Source organism: Brassica oleracea, chromosome C7, assembly GCF_000695525.1.
Source record: "Brassica oleracea var. oleracea cultivar TO1000 chromosome C7, BOL, whole genome shotgun sequence".
Classification (NCBI taxonomy): domain Eukaryota; kingdom Viridiplantae; phylum Streptophyta; class Magnoliopsida; order Brassicales; family Brassicaceae; genus Brassica; species Brassica oleracea.
The window spans coordinates 12,490,345-12,514,300 of record NC_027754.1 but is presented as its reverse complement, the minus strand read 5'-3'; the positions used below and the strand labels follow the sequence as shown (position 1 = coordinate 12,514,300).

Here is a 23,956-nt window from a genome sequence, read left to right as displayed (position 1 = left end):
AATAATTGTATAATATTGGGTCTCTCTTAAAATTATTCTAATTGAATATGGTATTTAAAAGTGTCTGTTTTAGATAATACTCATCATATTTCTGTTTCGTGGATTATTTTGTTGTAATTTATATTTTATGCTTTTTACTTTCTGAGTTACTTTATTTCTAGAGTGAATTACATTACGAGGCACTTATCTATCTTTTTAACAATATCAGTCACTTTGTGCTCGAGGGACACTTTCCACCTCCTTTTTACGAAACCGAAGTGTGAATGAGACGAAAATGCCCTCTATGTGTGTCTAAGGTGTCATTCTCACGGTCATTGAAGTGTAAAAGTAGTTAGTTGTTTAGTTTGTATTTCGTTAGAATTGTTTAGTTAGTAGATTTATATGGTAGGTGTCATGAAAATTGTGCTCTGCTAAGTAACGTCGATTTAAAAAAGAAAAGCAGATCTATTGGCTTATATGAGATGTACTTGTTTTTTTCTAAGAGATTTGAAAATAGTTTTTTTTCAATTATTCTTTTTTTAGTCTCTAACGATTTAGAGGTTCTCTTTTTTATTTTTTTGTTTCCAGCTGATTTTATTTGTTACTGTCTGATACTACGATATATAAATTGATATATATATATATATATATATAATAAATTATTCATTTCCTTTATATTTTGAGATCCATATGTATATATTTATTTTGATATTTTATATTTTAGAATAATTAAAATTTAATTAAGTGGACAAAGTAGCGTGGACGATATGTTGTGGACGGTGAAATTTGAACGAATGAGTTGTAGACAGTGGTTTCGAATGAATGAGTTGTGGACAATTTATATCAAAGAACAAAAATAGTAGTATCCGAGCATAGAGTAGTAAATTATGTAGTAAATTATGTGGATATGTTCATATGTACATGTTTGTCTCGACATCTAATTTTGGAAAAAATTCCAAATCTTACAAAGTTTCGTGGATGAGGTTTCGTGGATGAAGTTTCATGGATTAAGATTTGTGGATGTGTTTTCGTAGACAAGATTCTAATATTTTCAATCATCTTACCATTCTTTTTTAATATTTAAAAATATATAGCACATATGATATACATAAGACCTGAACTCAGCCACCGTCCTTGAGCGAGAGGAGAACAGATTGAGTGAGGAAAGGGAGACTACCGAACGAGAACGAAAACCGACCACTACACACCAGAGAAGAAATCACTGTTGCTAACTTCAACACGGAACAACGAACTCCCAGATCTACAAACAATTGCATCAGAGAGACCAAACGGAGAGAACATCAATCGAAAGAAGAGAAGGCGACGGAATCCCTCATGGAAGAGGTGAGATAAACAGCCAGCCGGAGAAGAAGAAACTATATATTTTATATTTTACTTGTCTGTGTAACTGGACAGTTTGGTTTAGTTACGAAACAAAGAAGAATGAGGAAAATACTTTTTTTTGTTAATGGAAAGTGAGAATGTGTCTTAGAAGTTATAACGTAAATTTTTCTTATTTCTACATATTTGTCATTTTAATGAATTCATTAGTAATAACTTCGTACTCAAAATGTTCCATGTGACTCTTGCATATTCTCCTATAGCTTTCACAATTTAAAATGCTTATATATTTTAATAATTTTTGATTAAGCAGACAGCGTTCCGGTCATTTTGGGCCAAGTTCTTAACTTGTTAATGTTGTTAATTCTTATTTCTTGGTTTAGGTTATTTTGTGATGGACATGCTTTTCTGATTGTATCCCGTTAGCTCTGAGCTATTACCGAGGTGGCGTTACTAATTTTATGTAAGGATTATAATTTCATTACTAATAACCACAAAATTGGCTACTGCAAATCTGAATCCAAATATTTTAGATAGGTCTGGGCATTCAGATTACCGGTTCGAATCCGGGTCGGATTTTTCAGATTTTGGATATTTTGGATTTAGTGAGAATGGTATCAATCGGGTATTTTAAAATTCCGGTTCAGACACGGTTCGGTACGGTCGAATCCAGTTCGGATCAGGTTACATCCGAAGTAATCAAAAATGTAACGGATTTGGTTTGGTTTTTAGTATATCACCAATACATATAATCCAATAGAACCAAAATAACCGAAATAACCAAAAATTTAACAGATTTGGTTCAGTTAGGTTATTTGCTAGTGTATCAACGAACCATTTAATCCAATAGAACCTAGGATACTCAAAATATACGATAACAAAATAAACTTACACAAGATGACATTAACATAAGTTACATAACACACCATAACAAACGAAACTAGGGTTAGTAGTAGTTATTAGTTACCTTTACTATGCTTTAGTCGGGTCTAATCGGATACCCGTATGGATCCCGGATATAGCCCGAATCCGATCCGGTACCCGATTTAATTTAAAATCTTATCCAATCGGATATTTCTTTATATCCCAATCCGATCCGAAACCCGATTTTTCGGATCGATACCGGTTCGGATCTTCAGATCGATACAGGTTCGGATCTTCGGATCCGGGAAATATGCCCATGCCTAATTTTAGATACAAAACACTTGTAGCCAAATTCGCAGCTGCATTTGCTATACCTTTGCTAAAGAAAAGTCGTAGCTAAGCTTTGTAGCTATTTAGCTACGCTAAATCTATTGCTAGAAGCATTGTCTATGTACAACAGATCGTAGCTACGTTATAGCTAATAGCTACGGTCGGTGCTCTCGCACATCCATTGTGCGCAAGCTACAACATAGCAACGGGTCGGAGGTATAGTGTTGGTGCTGATGCCACGATTTTTCGTCCGTATCTGTCGCATGCTACATTTAGCTATAGATTATCCTCTTCAGCTATGAAAAATTCTATGGCTATTTGATCGATTTCTTGTAGTGACTAATTAAAGTATGTGTTTAGGAATTAAAATTTACAAGTAAGGTTTATTCATGATCATCAAACAACCTTGAATCATAATATACATTCTTCACTATTGAATATGTAACGCCAGTAACAACAAATAGAAAGGTAAACTTACATACACATGTACTCATGCTTTGAACGGTCTAGAATATTCGAACTTCCAGAAAATTTAGTTGAGATACCCCATGAAATTTAATGACATGACTTGCAAGTGTGTGGCAACGAATAATGGCAACAAAGCATTAAAACTAAGTGACATCCTTTACGACATATAGTAGCGAAAATCCACAGCCACAAGAACCATGCATGTGCATGTATAAAAACCCCACTTTGATACAATCCCATGTTGTGTTTGCTTATACACCCCAAATTAGATTTGAGTCAAACAAATTAGTCAACACTTATATCTTTTTTGTTTTCCAAGTCATCTAGGTCTTGTCTTCATCTTCTGTTCCAAGGTCTCTAATCATATGTGAGGGAGAATCTGTTTAACACATTTGGGGGACAGATCTGTATTTGACCCACTAGCATTATTCAAACGCGAATAATCACAAAAGCTCTATACTATATTGTACAAACAGCATCTTCAGCCAGAACATGGAGGTTTGTCATAGTCACATGCGTTATGTATCGTTCACATGTGTCCATAACACAAATCACTGTATCTATAAGCGTCTAAACTTTTGAGTTTTGACCAGGTCTTTCAATGGCTCTTCAAGTTAGGAAAGGAAATAGGCAAATCAGAGTCATTTTCATCCAATGGTACTGCTCATGAAGCCGCTACAACTCTAACAAGTAAGTGACGAAACATTTCTTGATTGTCCTTCGAAATTAGATCACAATGTATAGAAGATCTTGAAGGTTACAAGATTGGCTTGGATATGTTTCATTATTGTGCTTTGCAAGTTAACATGTAATTGATGTGATTGAGGTTGCGCAGATCGCAGAACAAGAAAGTCATCAACAAGAGGGTCTAAACATAAAAACCAGAGGAATTACAGAAGAATATGGTTATGGTGTCAAAAAGATGTAGCTGACGCTTGTTTCTATAGCACACTGAATTTAAGAAGACTTGGCAGCTTGAAGAGAGAACATTTGCTTCGTGCCATGGCGAAATTGAAGGCACAAGTAGGAGAAGAAAAAGAAGTGCCACTGACAAGGTTTGATCCGAAAAAGGCTATCAAAGCCTTGGAACCGGAGAAACATGAAGAAAGCAAAAAAGAGAAGGTGAACAGCGAGCAGACCAAAGCTAAAACTAAGGCCACGCTTTCAAGGATGAAGGAGCTTATTAAATGGGCTGCAGCAGCCAAATCCGACAAGGCTGCCAAATTCTTTACCCCTAAGGTATGAATATCAATCTCACAAGAACTCAAATTGATTAGTAACTTCTGTTCTTGATGAAGCATAGTTTTGCAGATAATGGGGTTAAGAAACGGAAGAAAGTTGAAGACAATGAGAGAGGCGAATAAAGAATCAAAAAGAATGAGCAGTGCAAGTATAAGTTTGAGATGGGAGAGTTGTGAGAGTTGCACAACATTCTCTTCCTCTGATCACATCTCCATTGTTTCTGCACCAGCAAACTTCGATTCCTTGGGTCCTAAGCCACCTTATCAATGTCGATCCAGGAAAGGCAACTGGATCACCACTGATTCTGAATGTAAGACCATTGACATAAAAAATAAATATTTTGGAATTTTCTTATTTCTTTTTTTTTTTGCTAAAGATTTAAAATAGGGCAATTCTCGTAAATAGACAATTTTCAAGTTTTGCTCACAAAAATAGACTACAAGGAGGAAAATGACCAAAATGTTTCATTTAATAGGTAAATTGACACTAATACCCTAGATATATGTTTTAGATTATATGTTTTCAAATTCGAAATTTCTTATATATTTAATTTTTTTTTTTCGAATTTTTTTTCAAATTTTCTTTTTGTAATTCGAAAATACTTTTTGAAACTATTTTTAAAATTTCTATTTTCAAGTTTTTAATATTTATTTTTTATTTTATAAAATTTTAAACCTCAATCTCAAATCTCCACTTCTTAATTCTATACCGTAAGGTTTGGATTAGTTAACTCTAAGGGTATAAATGTATGTTTACCTCTTCAATGAAATATTTTGGTCATTTTGATCCTTAGAGTCTATATTTGTGACAAAAACTTTTTTAGGCCTATCCTAGGGCATTTCTCTTTAAAATACCAAAAACTTTCTTTAAAAATATTTTTTTTTGATAAAAATATATATATATATATTTAGTTTTAAAATACGAAAACTAACTCCAAAATCTGGCCGCTAATATTGAATATTTTCAAATAAAAGTTGCTATATAAAAATATATGCTTTTTGTTACTGGGTTTATTGTTCTAATGTCTCTTTATGTATTTTTGATTCTGCAGTTGTGGTGTTAGAATTATGAGATAGATGTGGATGGCGACGATGGCGAGTACAACCAATTAATTCCGTCGTCTCCGGACCATTCGCGATTAATTTATAATTGTTATTTTTCTGAAATTTCAGTTTTATTTTATATAATTCATAATAGATGATCGGTCTATGTGATGCCTCGACATGAGAAAGTAATTAATTGTTTTTATATTCTAGTATCAGTATTGGTAACTATTATCAGTTTTGAATCTTTTGATACAATATGCATGACGTGGATAATACAATATGATTAAAAGTGTTAATTGTAACAAAGCTAAGGGTCTGATTGTTGCGGATTTTCGCTTTAGGCTTTCGCTTTAGTAAATATGGTTTTAATAACTATAGCTTTTTTATACAATTAAAAACACGTATATGCTAGGATTATATCACAAAAATTTTTTTATATAAATAAAGAAAATATATAACTACTATTTAAAATATAATTATTAAACAACTAAACCTTTTTCGTTGATATATGGAATTATAAAGCATTATAAAATAGATTTCAAAAGAATAAAAAAAAAATATTATACGTTAATTAGTCAAAATTTTATTTAATGAAATTAATTTACTATAAGAAAAATAAGTTTGAAATAGTTTTGGGGAGGAAAAATAATAATAATCATTTTCAAAAATAAAAAGCAATGAATCTTGGGTTTTTTTTCAAAAATGACCTAAAATTTGTGGTCAAACACAAAAAGAACCTATGTTTTTTTTTGAAACTTTTTCTTGCTTTATTCATCTTAGAAGTTCAATTTATTCACGAAAATGCCATTAACTTTTTTTTTTAAATGTGTCTTTTACTTTATCATCCTCATCTTCACCAAATATTTACAATATTGTCTTTGTCATCAATACACCAACCACCATGGACAACCATTTTGAAGGTGTTAATGCACTAAAGTTTCAAACTTTTCTCATTCTGTCTCATTTCTTATGCACACAAATCACATCTCTTTCACTATCTCTCCAAATTCATCAAAAAAATTGAAGTTTTCGATTTCAAATTGTGCAAGGTTCATAGAGACATCAAAGGTCATGATTCTTGGTCATTAACGAGTTGGTAGCTATTGTGGTGAAGTTTGGGTGATTGGAGAAACCACACAAGTCATCTCACGACTTGAAGGTATGCAATAATTATTTTTTCAGATCTGTTCACGAAGAAGTTTTCTCTAGAAGTCTTCTTCGTCGAGAAGACTTCTTCGTCGAGAAGACTTCTATAGAAGTCTTCTGGTCAATGCTTAGGTTAGTTTTGCAATTGACCTTTTGTGTGTTTTTAACAGAAGAAGAAGACTTCTTCGTCGAGAAGACTTCTTCGTCGAGAAGACTTCTATAGAAGTCTTCTGGTCAATGCTTAGGTTAGTTTTGCAATTGACCTTTTGTGTGTTTTTAACAGAAGAAGAAGACTTCTTCGTCGAGAAGACTTCTTCGTCGAGAAGACTTCTATAGAAGTCTTCTGGTCAATGCTTAGGTTAGTTTTGCAATTGACCTTTTGTGTGTTTTTAACAGTCTTCTAATTTTCCTTTGTTAACAAAAACTTTTCGAAAATCCCAGAGAAAACTTCTTGGGAAGTCTTCCTGGAGAAAACTTTAAAATAAGTCTTCTGAAAGTCTTCCCGAAGTCTTCTCGTTGTCGAAAGAAGTCTGCGTGAGTTACTTTTACAATTGAAAAATAATAGTAAAACATTTAATATTAATGAGAAGACTTCTTTGGAAGTCTTCTCAAATTTTATTCCGGGTTTTGGTCAAACCTTTGGCTGGGAAAGAAGTCTTCTCTGGAAAAGTCAAATATAATCAATTGCAAAAGTAACACAATAGACTTCGTGTGACACTGAAAAGACTTCAGGAAGACTTTAAGAAGACTTATATAGAAGTCTCCCAATAGTATAAAAAGTCAAATTTTTGACAAACTTCGGTCAATTGCAAAACTAACCTGTTTATCAGGGAAGTCTTCTATAAAAAGTCAAATTTCTGACAAACTTCGGTCAATTGCAAAACTAACATGTTTATCCGAGAAAACTTCCCGAGAAGTCTTCTCTGGGATTTTTGAAAAACTTCAAATTCAAAAGTAAGCCAATATTTGCAAAGGAAGACTTCTCAAGATGTCTTCTGTAGAGTAGACTTCTTTAGAAGTCTTCATTCGTAAATTTGCAATTACAGAAATGACCAAAATGGAAAACTTCCTGAGGACGTCTTCCACTTAAGAAGTCTTCTATGTAAATATTTATTAAACTTCAATTTTCTCCTAACTAACTTAAAATGAATTTTTAATATTTTCTTGTTAATTCATGTTTATTAGTCAATATTGGGACTCCTGAATAGAATTCATAACTTTATTGGTGATAATTATGAGGTTACAAACATTCATGTTTAATAATGTTTTTAAGAAGTTTTCCATCTTATGAAGTCTTATGCGTTTTTTTTTTATTAATCTGATGTTCTATGTTTGCTAATGTGTTTTAATCTAATTTTTTTTTTGTAGATTATTCGCCAGTTACCTGCAGTATATGGAGAATGGTTTTTCAGAAATAATTTTTGGGATTTTGTGGTGGATAATATGAAGGGAGCAAGAACGTTCTTTTTAAGTGATGGTTCTGCACATGCCGAACTTGTTGAAATGGCTCAAGAAGATTACAACCTAGACATGAACATAGAGGTTATGGATTTAACTTACTTGTTACCTGACGAAATAATGCAACAGATGGCTCCTGATACTCCTCCTATTCATGTTACACGTGATAGACAAGTTCGAAACTTGATCGAGATAAGTAAATCCCATGCTGTAGGTCTTTGTGTATCAAGCCGAAGCAATATTGTTGGTGATGCCGACATTGATGGAAACCAAGATGGTGAAGATCTTGATGAAGTTTCAGATGAAGAGGAAGTAGAAGAAGATTACGAAGATGTTGATGAAGTTAAAAATGAAGGGGAGGAGGATGCTAATTTCTCCGATGCTGCTGAAGTATATAATGAGTTTGTGGATTACAGTGTGTATGGCAAAGTTAAAGATGAGGATGAGGATGAGGAAGAGGCAGATGATATTTGTTTTGAGGGTTTCAAAGAGACATATGGTAGTGAAAGAGGAAGCTAGAATGGGACATTTTCCGACAATATCTATGTCAATCAGAGTTTTGTTAGTAGAGATGCACTGGCTTCAGAGCTGCGGTTGTCAACAGTGAAGCGGAAATTCTCCTTCAAAATATACAATGCAACTAAAACTCTACTTATGGCAAGATGTCGTGTTGCTGGGTGCGGATGGAAGGTTAGAGCGAGTGTGAAACATAGAACAAACACGTTTTGGGTAACCAAGAATCTGAGAACTCATACATGTTCTGTGTCTATCCGACTGGCACAAAGGAAATATTGTACTCTAAAGTATGTTGGCAAGCTTTTCATAGATCGCGTTGGAATCATTGATGGGTTAAGTCTGAAGCATATCCAAGATGCAATGAAGAATATGTTTGGCATGAAGTTAGATTACACCACTTCATACAGAGCATTGTTATATGCACAAGAATTGGTAAGAGGAACAGCAGAAGATGGATATGAGAGGCTGCCTTCATATTTAGAGAAAATAAAGTTACCAAATCCGGGTTCTATCACTAGTATAAAACTTGATGATAAGGATAGATTTAAGTATATATTTCTAACATTTGGAGCTTATATTGCTGGTTTTCAGTATCAGAGAAAAGTTATCGTAGTGGATGGGACTCACCTAAGCAGGAACTATGGAGGTGTTATGCTAGTTGCAGCTGCACAAGATGGTAATTTGTCATCATCATGTACATTGTTCAGACTTCCTTATTTCTCCCGATTCACACTTTCACTCTGCAATTTTGATTACAATAGTAATGTCAAGATCGTTGTTGAGCATAACAAAATCACATCAAACCAAATCACACGAAACAAAATCCATACAACCAACCACAATTCGAGAGTTCTAACAGAAAGGAGCATACAACTTTCACTTCAACTTCCTACTATTTTGCCTAGTATTTCTCTGCACTTTCATTTTGGGAGAGGGTTTGGTACTAACCCTTGGTTCGTGCACATGCTTAGTCGGGTCTGAAACTATGATCTGAAGTTCATTAGAGTCGATGCCTTTGTGGTTGATTCCCACCTTCTTCTCCACAACTTCCATCCTATCCGCAAGAAGCTTCATCTCCTTTACGCACTGCCCAAACCCATCAGCCATTACTTTCGTCATATCCTTGAACATTTGTTCAACCTCTTCTCTCTTAAGCCCATTCCAAGAAGCAGAAAACTCTCTAGGAGGCTCTGAAGTAGGCTCTGAAGGATCCTCCGTAAAAGCCTCTGTACGAGCTCCTCTTCCTTCCTTCCCACTCCGCTGAGAAGGTTCTTGCTTCACATAGACAAGATTGGTCCACGGCTTAGTCCCTTCGACTTCCCATCACTCTTGGGTCCACTTCCAGGAACCTTTAGAAGCAACCATGAAATTCACCAACTTTTCAACCGCCACATCAATGTTTTCATTCTCCCATTTAGGGAACATTTCACCAATCTCCTTCGCCACATACTTTAACAAGCGAGTCTGCAGTAAGTAAATATCAAGTTACATATCAAGTAAGTAAAAATCAACTACATTATTGGAAATAATCAGATATTTACCTGTGTGGTGATAGCCTCTTTGACAATTTTTTCTCCTTTATGTCCCTTGTAAGCCAGCAAAAGGGGACTCGGCTTGTTTCAGATAGGCTTTCCAAAGCTTGCAGCAAATTCGGGCAGAGTGAAGTAGACCCAAACTTGCAGAACTTGAATAAACCCATCTACGGTATAAGTCTTTGTCAAATCTTTGCACTTTACAGAGTCCATCAGGAACTTAAAAGCCAGTCTCCCCCATGGGTACGTCTCAAATTCTTCAAGATCCATCACTAGTCTTGCAGGGCTAGCCCGTGTAGCGCTTAAGTACTATTTTCCTTCAATGAATCATGTGTAAATGGCTAGGTATCCAAGCCGCATGCGGTCAACCCGAGACCACTCTCCACATCTACGACATGCTACTATTATTTGTTGAGAACTTGGACCAGCATCAATATCCACACCCATTAACTCCCAGAAGCGAGCCAACTCATCTGTCACCTCTACATCCGGATTGTCCAGGTTCTCAGTATACTCGCAGTTTAGACCAGTGAGGTGCTTGAACTCAATCAGGGAAAATCTCAACGGTTCTGGACCAATAAGACACCATAGCTCATACTTCTTCTTGATATCGAGCTGGAAACAGAGCATATAATGAACCAGCATTGACGCCCATCCAAATTTCATCTCCCAAAACTTGATGAACACTCCCAACCTTGAATTCTTCAGCTCCTCCCATTCATCATCATGTAGAGCGGCATTTACAGCAGGAAGAAACTTTGGGTCATTGGTATGATACGCAATGCTTTTCGATGGAATGGGCTCTTCCCGTAAGGTGAACATCCTCTTCGGAAGTTCTGGTAAATCCATTTTACAGCCTGCAAAACATTGAAAACCCAAAATCACAAACACAAATGACAAACAAACCAACATCCGAAGACTTTCGGAAGACTTCCAGAAGACTTACGGAAGACTTTATAGTCTTTCGAAAGTCTTCAATGAAGTCTTTGGAAGTCTTCCGTAAGATCTCCGGAGTCTTCCGAAGTAATCCGGTAGAAAAACAAATCGAGAGAAACCCTTGTAACAAATGGGTGAACTTACAGTTGGAAAGCGGAGAAGTTGAGGTCCAAAACAGAGAACGGTCGTCGAAGACAGCTTTGGTTACAGATCAGTGAAACTCGACAAGAAAGAAGAAGTCACGACGGAGAAACGAACGATTTCAGTTCTGAAATGATTCGACAGCATAGAGAAAAAACTTACTGGAAGCGGAGTTCGACTACAACATAAACGGTTTCAGATCTGAAAAAATAATCAAGCGGGTTAGTTTAATGTACTAAAAAACACTTCGGCGACGAAGGAGAAACAAGATTTACCGGAAAAAAACAAGATTACCAGAGGCGAAAACGACGGAGAAGAGTTTCACCGGAAATCGCTTTTATAATCACCATTGAAATTGTCAAAGCAAACATCTAGGGTTTTCGCGTTTTTACAGAATTTTTTTCTTAGAAACATCGAAAAGTGAAAAAAATACTATTAGATGTCCGTAAATTATCAGCCTAGGTTAAATATATATTGGTTTATTTTCGATTATATTAAAATTGAAGGTAAAATTAAGGTCCGGTTCGGTTAAGAAGACTTCTTACTTTCGTCTTCTATCTTTCGTCTTCTATCTTTCGTCTTCTAATATAAATTACACTAAGAAGTCTTCTAAACCATTTGACAAGAAGTCTTCTGAGAGTCTTCCAGACGTCTTCCAGACCCTATAATCATATAACTAAGCAAAACCCACATTCTCAAACTTAAAAAAAAACTTAGAAAGTGTTTAAATCAAGTTATTAGATAGTCACTAAATACATATATGCCAAATTAAAAAAATAAAAATAAAAATATAACATTTCAAAATCTTACCCTAAAAATACCAACACTACTACAACATATGTTATCAAACCTTAAACCAAAAGCTATCATAACTCAAACTACATTCACTCATCTATGTTAAAGATAATTTATTTTTAGTAAAACAAAATTTTATAAATTCTTATTAATACATGATTTCGATTTTTCTCTCTTTCAAAATAATTTTTAAAATTTATTAATTACTTTTAACATCTAATACATGAGAAGACTTCCTCTATAAGACTTTTGGAAGACTTCGATTTAGGTGGAAAACCTAAATTCTTCTAAAAATTTAGGTGGAAACCCTAAATTCTATTAAAATTTAGATGGGATATGTCAGATCTATAAGTCTTCCAGACCCTATAATCAAATATCTAAGCAAAAAACACTTTGTTAAGCTTAAAATATACTTAGAAAGTGTTTAAATCAAGTTATTACATAGCCAGTAAACACATATAGGTCATCTAAATACATATATGCCAAATTAAAAAAATAAAAATAAAAATATAACATTTCAAAATCTTACCCTAAAAATACCAACACTACTACAACATATGTTATCAAATCCTAAACCAAAGACTATCATGACTCAATATACATTCACTAATCTATGTTAAAAATAATTTATTTTTAGTAAAACTAGATTTACATCATTTATAAATGTTTATTATTACATGATTTCACTTTTTTTCCTATCAAAATATTTTTTTATCAAAATTTTAAATTATTTTAAAAATCTACTGTACGACAATACTTACAAAGAAGTCTTCTCAGAAAAGACTTCTTTGTAAGTCTTCTCACGCGGAGGGTTAGAAAGGTAAAAATCAATACATGTTTTTTGTTTGATCATTAATTTCACTAGTCTTTTAGGTTACTTTTGCATTTAATTGAATTTTGGGTACACTTTTATATTCAAAATCAAGTTTTGAGTCATTTTTGGCATTTTTCCCGTGAATCTTTTAGTGTGAAAAAAAGTAAAATGATGGAAATGAGGCTTTAGCCAAAAACAAAAATTTAAGAAGAAAAATGAAAAAAAAAACTGAAAGTGACTTTTGAGACTCGAGAAAAACACAAAGCCATCAAAGCATTATTGAGTGAAAAAAAGGCTTTGATGACTGTTAAACATTCTAAAGTCCTAAAAGTTTCAACCCCAATCGGTACCTAAGTCCATATAACTAAGCTAACTTCGCTCTGATGGAATAAAAGATACGGAGATATAAACCTCCTACGAATTGAAGAACAAGAGATAACTTAGAACCATCTACAGCACAAACATATGCTCTTGGCAATTTTATAAAAAATAAGGAGTTATAATTTTCAGTTTCATTATAATAGTTTATACAATAAATATTGTATTACAAAACAATTAATACAAAAGTATTAAATTGTTACTTTTGTCCATTAGTGCATTGCAGGCAAACGAAAAAATATTGGGAAAATAGTTTTTATACAAAAAAATAGGTACTTTGTCCTATTAGGCTAATACCAAAGTGTAATTGTCTCTTTAGGCTAATAATTTCATAATTGCCTATTATATCCCTAAATTAACTTGATTAAAAAAATTTAAAAATTAATTAAGTTAATTATATTTGTTAAAAAAATAAAGAAATTAAATAGAAAAGGGAAAAATTCCCAAATTATCTAAACGTTTGACAAATTTTTGTGTGCAAATTCCCAAATAACAATTTTGTTTTTCTTTGGTGCAAAAATCCATTTTTTCAAAAATGGTAACATAATATTTCTAAATATTTTCATAAATGCAGTTTTCATATTTTTGAAACTGTTCATAGTTATTCATATAATCTGCATTCTACTGTGCGTAGAATACAATTAACCTGTTTGAAATCAGTTTCTACAGACTTTCAATTTTGAGTAATTTGGTTCAAAAAACAAATATTAAATTAAAAATAAATATTTATGACCGGTTTAGTGCATTTTACTAAAGTTTTGTCATGTTTTATATTTAAGGACTACATACATTTTCAATTACCTGATAATGATATATGGCCCCATTTCATTTTTGTTAATAGTTCAAAAACATCATGTATTTATTTTTCAAAAGAAGAAAACATTGTGTGTTTACTTGAATAAAACAATACCACTGTTATTACATTTCCTTGAAAATAAATACTTCTTCCGTTCTCGAAAGTAAAATTTTATGTATTTTATTCTTATATTCTACAAAAATAGATTTTCTATATTTTTAAGAGAAATTGCCACAAATACCACATTCTTTTTTTTTTGGGGCAACTCACAAATACCACATTCATAATACCACTTTTCATGTTTACACTAATCACTTTTATCCTCACTTTTAATAAATGGTAAAAGACACTTATACCCTAGGTAAAACTAATCTAGGCTTAAGGTTTATAATTGAGGGGTGAGATAGGTTTTTGGAATGTGAAATTTAGGATTCTAATAAATATATAAATAAATACTTAAAAATTTAAAAAAATTTAAAAATAGTTTTAAACATAATTTTCGATTTTCAAAAAGAAATTTTGAAAAAAAATATAAAATGTTTTCGAAAAAAAAAATTCAAAAAAGTAAAATTTTATAAAAAAGTTCGAATTTGAAAAAGTATAATTCGAAAACATAAAAAAAATTTATTATTATTATTTTTTTAAATTTATTTAAATAATGATTTATTATATATATATAACAAGGGTATAAAAGTTTTTTGCCAATTAATGAAGAAGATAATTTTGAAAATGTCCATTTAGGGGTGGTAAAGATGAAAAGTGGTAGCATAAACATAAAATTTCCCTTATTTTTAAGATATTTTTGTATATATTTAAGAGACATTAATTGTGAAATTTGAAATGATTAAATTTTATTAGTGGATAAGTATTGGAAAGTGTATTGAAAAGTAAATTGTAAATTTTTATTAGTATATTTTTAATAAAGGTGTAAACTTTGGAAAATTTTAGTTTTAGGGAAGGGAGGGAGTAGTATATAATTTTGTATAATCTCCAAAAAATCAGGGGAATTTCGGGTCACACGTTCTCCATCGTTGCACTTTTCACTCATCACCCCTCAAAGTCTCTTCTTCTTTCTTCTACGAGAAATAAACAGAATAAAAAAAAAATGTCAGACACCAATCCGGAATCCTCAAACTTGAACGCTCTAAACACGGACGTCACAGAATCAATCCTGTCCCTCCTCCCAATCCCATCCCTCGTCCGTTTCTCCACCGTCTCCAAGCTCTGGCGCTCAATCATCAGCTCCCTCCCTCCTTCCTCCTCTTCCCCATGGCTCTTCCTCTTCGGCATCCACAACACCTCCTCCTTCCACAACCAATCCTTCGCCTTCGATCCCCTCTCCAACTCCTGGCTCCGCCTCCCCTTCCCCTCCCTCCCTTCCCTCCACCTCGTCGGGTCCGATCGCTTCCTCTTCTCCACCGCTCCGAGATTCTCCTTCTCCCCCATCCTCAAACCTAACTGGCGTCTCACTTCCCCTGTCCGTTTCCCCAGAATGAACCCCCTCCTCGGCGTCTTCCCCGCCTCCTCCAAGCTCATCCTCGTCGGCGGAGTCGGATCCATCGGAGGGTTAGTGAACATCGACGATCGTTCACCCGTTCAAATCTACGACTCCACTCTGGACTCCTGGGAGCTCTGTCCTCCCCTCCCCGAAGCTTTCCGATCAAACGCCCACGAAACCCTAAGCTCGGCCCTCTGCAAACGCAGATTCTACGTCTTCGATGTCAGCTCGTGCTTCATCTCCTCCTTTTCCTTGGATACTTACACGTGGAGCGACGTTCAGACGCTTAGACCCCCCGGCCTCCTCTTCGCCTTCCTCAATTCCTGTAACGACGCCCTTGTCCTCGGCGGAATGTGTAATTCGGATCGGGGGTTCTCCTTTAACCTCTGGAGAGTCGAGGAAGGTTCCATGGAGTTCAGCGAGATCGCGATTATGCCTGAGGCTTTGTTGTTTGGCTTGTTGGTTGATTGTGAGGATGAGGATGATGGTCACAGGTTCAGGACTTTGAAATGCGTTGGCTCTGGGAATCTTGTATATGTGTTTAACGAAGATGGTCATAAGAAGTATCCTGCTTGTGTTTGTGACATTGGTGTGGAGAATGGCAAGTGTAGGTGGAGGAGTCTGCCGAATTTGCCCTCTCCTCTTAATAAGTTTCATAAGCTTGTTAGTTTCTGCTCCACTCTATCCATTAGCGACGTTTTCCACTCGGATGAGGCTCAGATTGATGCTTGAGTTTGCTTTACTTATGCCAGTGGTAATGATGATCTTTAACTAGCTTAGGCTTCTTGTTGCTTACGTGGGTTGATGTATTGGTATCGTCTCTCTGTGCACTAATAGTCTTATATCTTACAACTTCATTTGATCCAAGTAGGATAGTATTGACATTTGGTGTTGTGTAGGCTTTGCTGGTTTGGTGTGGTAAAACTTTAGAAAACATTGTAGTTTAGATTCTCTACGGTCAGAAATAGATTAAGAACTGATTACATCTCAATCTTCGTGCTGCAGGTAAGCTATCTTACCATCCATGGGGTACGATTTAACTTAGGATTCTTCATCCATTGATGTTTTGATATTGCTTCTCTGATTACTAATGACTAATAGTCTTGTGAATCGCCAGTTACAATGTAAAGTGGAGATGAACAGAGAAGATAAATAATGGAAAGTGTATAAAGATGGGTATCCATTTATTATGGTAATCATTCATATATGTAATTAGGTGAAAACTGATTTTGTAGTTCTTCGTTAATATGTTGTTGCTATGTTAACTCTTTTGTACGATTACATATAGTGTATATTTGTTTATCTCATTGTTTCTTCCTAAGAACCTTTTCGGTCAAGTCAGTAATCTCAATGTTTTAAAGTGTGATTACAACGCTAATTGCTAACTCAGATAAAGAGTGGCAAAGTGTTGAAGAAAAGGATCCAACGAAATTGATGTCAACGAATCAAAATTTTTCATGGAGATTGATTTAGAGAAATATTATTATTATATATTAATAGAATAATTATTTATATTGTTTTAAGGTTTTAATGGTTCTCCTATATTAAATTAGATTAGGTTTTCTAAGATTAGTGGTTTATTATAAAATAGATGACAATCCGCACGCATGCGCAGGGTGAGTTCTTATAATAATGTTTGTTTATGAAATGATTTTAACATTTTGCAACACTACATTCTTTATCGATTATAAAATGATGAATACAAATTTGGTCTCTTAAATATATTATCGTTGTTGAGAAGTTAATGTATTAAATCTCATTTTAATTACTTTTAAGACTTCATATGCTCAAAAGGAAATTAAGTTTTGCGGCTGACACAAATCACTGAAACCAAATAGGCAACATCGACTGTATAATGACGAAAGAGGATAAGGTTTTCTGCTCTCAATTTGTTTAATATTGACTCTCCATAAATGATTTCATTTTCTACCTCTATAGAATTGTGCTTTCGTTCTCGTCTTTGTTTCATTGATATGTGTTAATTTTTTTTTTTTTTAACTTCTTTTATGAATTCAGTGAATTACATAAGTGTCAATTAAAAAATGAACTTCTGTAAAAATTAGTTCCACTCCATATACATATCTAAGAATCAAAATTTTGAAAAAAATTACCAGCAAACTATATTAACATGTTAATGTTCAAATCTAATATATCAAGCTGTTATAGAATATAAGTGCATACTCGAAATATAAATGTTTGTCTAGTATGTATTCACCAGCTCGGTCTAAAAATCATCTAATTAGAACAACAACAAAAATTACTTATTTCACCAGTTCGGGTAATATCTGAATCCGAACGGGTAATATCCGAACCCAAATGGATATCCGAAGATAACCAAACATAAGTATACGTAACTCTATATTTCTAGTTTATTTCTCTCATTTTATTTAAAATACTTATATTAATGATTCTTATCGCTCAAAATTAGATAATATACATATAATTATGGACAAAATCATTTGCTACTCACTTAAAATACATATCAAGTTCTTGTTTCGTCCTTCTTCTGCGCCGGTTCGAGTCACCAGCCCCAGCCACCGCCTCTTCCCAACCCTCGCAGGTCTTGACACAGATTATACACCTGACATCGAGGCAGACCCATCTCGCCAAGGTTTCTATGGAGTTAAGCTACATTGTTTGAATCTCTTTCTCTTAGTGACCCCAAGATCTATTGTGCAAGAGTGTGGTTTCGTCAGTTTAACATGTTACTATATCACCGCTGCGTCTCCATCACACTACGCCATCTCAAGCATCGACGGTTCTTCACAAAGTTTGATTTGTGGCACTCCCAATCTTTTCGTCGCTGAAACTACTGTGCAAAAGTGTAGACTCGCCAGATCTACTAGCTACTATGCCACCGCTGCGCTTCAATCACATTACGCCGTCTCAAACATCGACAGTTCTTCACAGAGTCAACTATGCGACCTTCAAACCGGAGCTTCTATCCTCAACATAGGTTATCAGATGTCTTTCTCAAGCCGTATACGTATTCATCGAGTCTTCTCTGGGGATTGAGACCCTTGTTCGTCAGATCCATGTTCTCACCGTCTTCAGAAGCGTTAACAATGAGATGTCGGCCACCACGCATGACTTCGCTGTGGCTCTATCTCGAGTCAGTCTCGTGTCTCCGCCTCCCTTCTACATGACCCGATCTCCGTCATTTAAAACCACCACTATCGTCCCTCAAGCTGTCGTGACGAGCTTCACTTTCCGACTAGAGAAGGCTTCCAGCTTCTCCGGCGAACTTTTAGAGTCCAGCCCGCGACAGCCCCTGGTCCAGCGATTCAGGTATCTTCAGAGACATGGTTCAACTGTTCTCAAAACCCATTGATTGAGTTCTTCAAAGTCGATTTCGACGTATGTGCGTTCTTTCGAACGCAGGCTCTAGGACTACAAGTGAAGCTTCTCTTTGGGTCTCTTCTCTCCTTAGCCACATCTATATTTCGTCTTGTTTTAATTATTTCCATTTATCAGTTTACCGTCGAGAATCTCTCCGGTTGTAACCGACTTTATCCATTGGGCCTCTAATTAATATAGGCATCTGTTGCCAAAAAAAAATCAAGTTCTTGTTTCTTGCATTAACAAAAGTTGCATCTAAAATTTCAAAACAACAACTAAATTAATGTCTTTCTATTTTTAAAGTTTTATTTCCAAACCTATTAATAGTTTAATCCTTTAAAAATTAAAAAAACAGTTAAGTTAAAATATATTTTAAATACAAAAAACTCTATCCTCAAATTCTGTAGCAAAACTTGGCTAAGCATGAAGTTCTTTAATCATGAGAATCAAATCTTTGTAATCCGTCCTGAAGCTCTGATATGTCGAATGTTAAAACATACTCTCCATCGTCCATCGTAGTGCTTCCACTTCTAAATGTAAGACAAACTCTTGCCGTAGAAAACTTTGTGTCTCCATAAATTGAACTTTCCCCAAACTATCTATCTAAATCCATACACCCTGTGGTGAATGTTCATGACCCATCATTATGAACCCATCATTATTAATTTATATATCGAAATTGCGTTTTATAAAACGCCCTTGCAAGTTTGATAAGGCATCACTTTCAAGAATAAGGCCAAGACTCAATAATCTAGAGAAAATATCGCTGTAAACTCTTCTATAATTTTCACGACTATTTTACTTTCTGTCTCGCATCACATGTCATCATTGTAAAATAATTGTCATGAAATCGTTTTTGTTTATTGTGGTTGGAAACTTGGAATCAAGTGGAGGCCTACGATAATTTCCCTAACATTTTTTTTCTTTTCAATTTGACTAGTGAAAGCTACACCACAAAGCATATTAATATGTCCTTTTACCGACGAAAATAATCCTTTAGTAGAGATAAATATATATATTTGCTCGTGTAACTCCTATTTCTCCTTGATTGTTCAAATAATTAAGGAAATTCCCCTTACTATTAATTCTTTAACCCACCTCTTCAAGGTTCTGTTGGTGATTATAATGAAAATTAGAATCGGATACGTGGTAGTAGATCCGTAATAAAAAAAAAGAGGCCCCACAGATGTCTTTCATTAATCTATTTCTAAAAATTTATAACTTATTTGATATGATGTTTACTATTTGAGATTATGTATATAATATACTACTAACATTTTTGTGTTAGATTTGTGTACACATTAGTGTTATACACTTTTATTCTTATGTTATATACCTTTTTTTTTAATACATTTAATTACACCTCGTATGTAAGCCATTCAAATAGCAAGTAAAATAATTTTTAAAGAATACAAGTTTTGAGAAGTTGTAGTCTTAGGATTACATTGTAGACTTACATATAAGGTAATGAAGTCAATAGTTTCTATGCAAAATAATATTTTTTATATTTTTAGTTAAAGAGGATAAAGTCATAACAGAAGATGTATTTAGTTTAAAATCCTACAAAAAATAGTTAGGTCCATGAAAAATGTTTCCGTTTTAATAAAAAAATGGATGTACATGAAAAGTGGAAAACTTTTACAATAAATGGAAGATCCATTACATTGTGAAAATAAAAATGGTAAAAGTAAAAAAAAAAAAAAAAGATGATAAAGTAAAGATAAAAAAGCTTGTCTAAAAATGGGAGATGGCGATATGGGACCAATCTTTCAGCTCCTCATGCTTTTCGCTAAATGTTGAAGCAAAATATGACATATCGATATCACCCATACGGTGGTGTCCATAAAAACAACCTTTACATTTATACATTACACGCACGCTTGCTAATCTGCAATGTTTAACTTTATAACGTATACTTATATTCAATCCTTTACAATCAGTAAATGATAAATCTTTAGTTACCAACCACACGGGTGGTTGCCGGTTGGTAATGTGCGATTTCGTGTTCGATTTTACTCAGCACAAAGGCAAAAGTGCGTATCGCTTTTTCCACTTTTAGGCTTCGGCCTGAGTGTTCTATAGGTTTGCGGAAAACTCCTGTCAAAGGACAAACTCGGGTATGACCGGACGCCAGTGCTAATAAAAAAGAACCTATCCAGCTATCCTCCTCCATTATAGTGTTTTTCTTTTATGTATATTGTCATAGTATTAGTATATTATTTACTTAAACTACGAATTTAGATTATTATGGTCTAGAAATACTTCCTTTTGACTCTCAATAAAGTATGAAGATTTGGACTTTCTCACCAGCAACTGGCTCATGCGTCTACAACCACCGGGTTCTTCTCTTTTTTTTTTTTTTTTTTGAGAAACCCTATCGGCTGATCCGGTCGATCCCGGCAGGAACGCACTTAGTGCTACAAAGTGGACTGGTTACCACACTGCCTGATCCGAGTTTGGAATACATTCCGACTAATGCCAGGGGGTGAACCGATCACCATCTGTTACGATCCACCATGTAAACCACTTTGGACCAAAACTCAAGCCCAGACTGGCCAAGTAATAATTATTTAGTTCCCAGGAGGAATCGAACCCAAGATTGATGTGGGTACACACCAAGCCCTAAGAAATACAATAAAAACATTTGAAAACACAAAACTCGAGCCCCTCATCAAAAGGATCATCCTTTTTTCCAGGTCTGTGTACAATGAACTATTTTTTTTTTGCCAAATTGTAAATGTCATTAGTCATAATGAAGTTTTGGTTACAACCGAAATGCAACCAGATTCTGCTTTACAGCCATTTTAAATCTTTGGAACCGCAAAAAGTATAAAAAAACCTCAAAGACACTAAGGAATTAACTCCAAGCTTGCCAACAATGGTGCACAATGAAGTTAATAAACATTATAGGACAAGATACATCAAAATTTAACTCCCATACCAAGCACTTCTTGACAGCTAAAATTAACCAAACCGTCAAGAGAATAGCTAGAAGCAGGTTCAGTCAAGCACTCTGGCTCAAGCAGGCATCGACAGAGGTGGCTGGCTCCGCTCTGGAGCTCCACAAGAGGAGGAAGAAGATAACAAACGAGCCCAAGCTAACACAGAAGATGACCAAACTGAAAACCTGAGTAAACGCTGCTGGAAATGAAAGGCACAAGTTACGGTCAAGCACATACGGTCAATGCTGCTCCCCATCTGGCTACGCGACACAAAGGATGGAGCGGAAACATCAAGGAGACAAGGAAGTTATCTGCTGGAGCTTGGAAGATGGAAAATGAAGCACAGAAGGAGAGTGAAGCTCCTTGAAAACAAGCGCATTACCGACAAGAGAAGGCTTCACCTTGAGAGCAGGAGATATCGTCAGATGGGTTGTCTTCAAAATCCAAGGAGTCGACATCGAGAGCAGCAAGTTGAAGCCAATCAATCACCGAAAGCATGCTATGGTTGACGTCTCATGACCTAAGAAACAGAGGTCCTCAGAACGGTGACCCTTGGCACCGCCTTTACTCAAACTTGAGAAGAGAACCTCTGACGAGACCTTGAGAATGAGTCCAGCTAGACGTATGGGTACAAGCCGGTGCCGTTGAGAGGAGGAGGAGACAGCGACGCTTCACCATTCATTCCGGCAAAGGCGAGATCAGATCTGACCTAGATCTGCTTCGATTGAAAAGCAGAGACCGGAAATCGAAGGCTCCTTAAGCTCCTTGATGAACTCTACTCCTCGCAGGTGCTCCAGAAAGACCACACACTCATGCAGCCCTCGATTAGATCTAGAGGCACCACACAAAGAAGATGAGGGTAAGACGAGGGTTAAGGGAAAGGCTAGAGAACAGAAGGGACATGGGTGGCGACCGGAGCTGGAGAGCTTCCAGTCACCGGAATCGAGAGCAAGGCGACTGTGAAACTAGGGTTCTGAAAGCCTGGGGGAGGGAGAGACACTAGAGAGAAAAGTTTTTCTCTATCTCTCTTGATTTTCTTATCAAAATCTGTGTCTTTTGCTCGATGTGATCAAAATCTGTGTACAGTGAACGTATCTCACCATTTGGTGTTCGCATTTCCTACATACAGTAAAACCATTTGACTTTTTAATATAAAAAATTAGTTTTTACAGGTAAAAGAGTTCCGAATCAAATCCAAACCACTCTTAACAAGTCCAAATATAAACAGAAAACAAATGTGAAAGTAGATCTATTAATTTTCGAATTTTTCAAAGTTATTAGGTTTTTTTTTTGATAATCCAGTATCCGACCACTTTGCGTGATCGACTAGCCCACCGGGCCGAAGCCCAAGCCATTACAGGATTTTTAAGCGTCCACTTAAGGGCCCCTGGTTACGCGAAGTGGTCTGGAGGGCGGGAGGCAGCCCATGTAAATACCCCCCGTGGCCGGGGCTCGAAGTCGGGTGGCGGGCACCTCAGCCGAGGTTCCTTTACCACCAGGCTACGAGGCCCGGTTAATTTTCGAATATTTCACTATACACTATGGAAACTATCGCCATATATTTTGAATTAATTAAAAAAATGGTGAACAAATTCAATGTTATTTTTGCATGTAAAAACTATTATCACCTAAAATTTTTGATCGAGTATTAGGGAATGCTTTGATCTAGGGAAGGTGATGTATTCTTTCCTGAAAATTTTACTTTTGTTATCTTCAATATATATTTTCTTTTAGTTTTCTATTTCTACAAATACTGTTATTTTTCATTTTGAAAATTAACAAACCTGCGGTGTATAGATCTTGTCAAATTTGAATGGCATAAAAATTAACAACGTGGAAGAACAGAAGATATAAACAAACAAAAAAGGAGATGTTAGACGAAAAAGGAAAAAAAAAAAATGATGAGGAGACACTACAAGAAAACAGCGGTATTCTGACGGACATTCCGACGGAAAATGAAATCCTCGGAATATACCGAGGAATTTCCGAGGAAATTCCGAGGAAACAAAAAATTGGGGTTCCTCGGAATTTCCTCGAAATATACCGACGGAATTCCGAGGAAACCTCCGTCCGTCGGAATATTCCGAGGAACAATGTGTTCCTCGGAAAAAACCGATGAATTCCGAGGAAATATTATAGCCGTTGGAGAGCCGTTGGGGGATTTTACAAAATTCCGAGGAAATTCCGACGAACTAGCCTTTTCCGTCGGAATTCCGTCGGAATTTCCTCGGTATGTCGGCAGGATTTAATCTATATAAACAAGCACTCCTCTTCCTCTTCATTCACTCCATATCTTCATCCTCCCTCTTACTCTATTTACACACGAATTTGATTCATAAAAAATATGTCTTCTTCAAATTATTTTCGTTCTTGGATCGATCGACCTCATTTGGAT

General features: G+C 35.1%; 2 protein-coding genes across 4 annotated transcripts; both read left to right on the top strand.

The window, feature by feature from the left end:
• The first annotated feature begins 3,241 nt into the window (after nucleotides 1-3,241).
• LOC106304632 lies at nucleotides 3,242-5,529 on the top strand. 2 transcript variants are annotated; one of them, XM_013741032.1, is made up of 5 exons: nucleotides 3,242-3,480; nucleotides 3,576-3,672; nucleotides 3,818-4,221; nucleotides 4,294-4,534; nucleotides 5,276-5,529. In XM_013741032.1, the coding sequence occupies exons 1-5, from the start codon at nucleotides 3,475-3,477 to the stop codon at nucleotides 5,293-5,295; spliced, it is 768 nt and encodes a 255-aa protein (XP_013596486.1). In that variant the 5' UTR covers nucleotides 3,242-3,474; the 3' UTR covers nucleotides 5,296-5,529. The 2 variants fall into 2 exon arrangements, with proteins under 2 accessions (XP_013596486.1, XP_013596487.1); XM_013741033.1 differs by lacking the exon at nucleotides 5,276-5,529 and adding an exon at nucleotides 4,601-4,677.
• A 9,267-nt stretch (nucleotides 5,530-14,796) lies between these two features.
• On the top strand, nucleotides 14,797-16,587 carry LOC106301449 (F-box/kelch-repeat protein At3g24760). Of its 2 annotated transcripts, XM_013737849.1 has the most exons (3): nucleotides 14,797-16,034; nucleotides 16,286-16,309; nucleotides 16,398-16,587. In XM_013737849.1, exon 1 carries the CDS (start codon nucleotides 14,888-14,890, stop codon nucleotides 16,010-16,012), a length of 1,125 nt encoding a protein of 374 aa, XP_013593303.1. In that variant the 5' UTR covers nucleotides 14,797-14,887; the 3' UTR covers nucleotides 16,013-16,034; nucleotides 16,286-16,309; nucleotides 16,398-16,587. The 2 variants fall into 2 exon arrangements, with proteins under 2 accessions (XP_013593303.1, XP_013593302.1); XM_013737848.1 differs by having other exon boundaries at nucleotides 16,286-16,587.
• The last annotated feature ends 7,369 nt before the right edge of the window (nucleotides 16,588-23,956 follow it).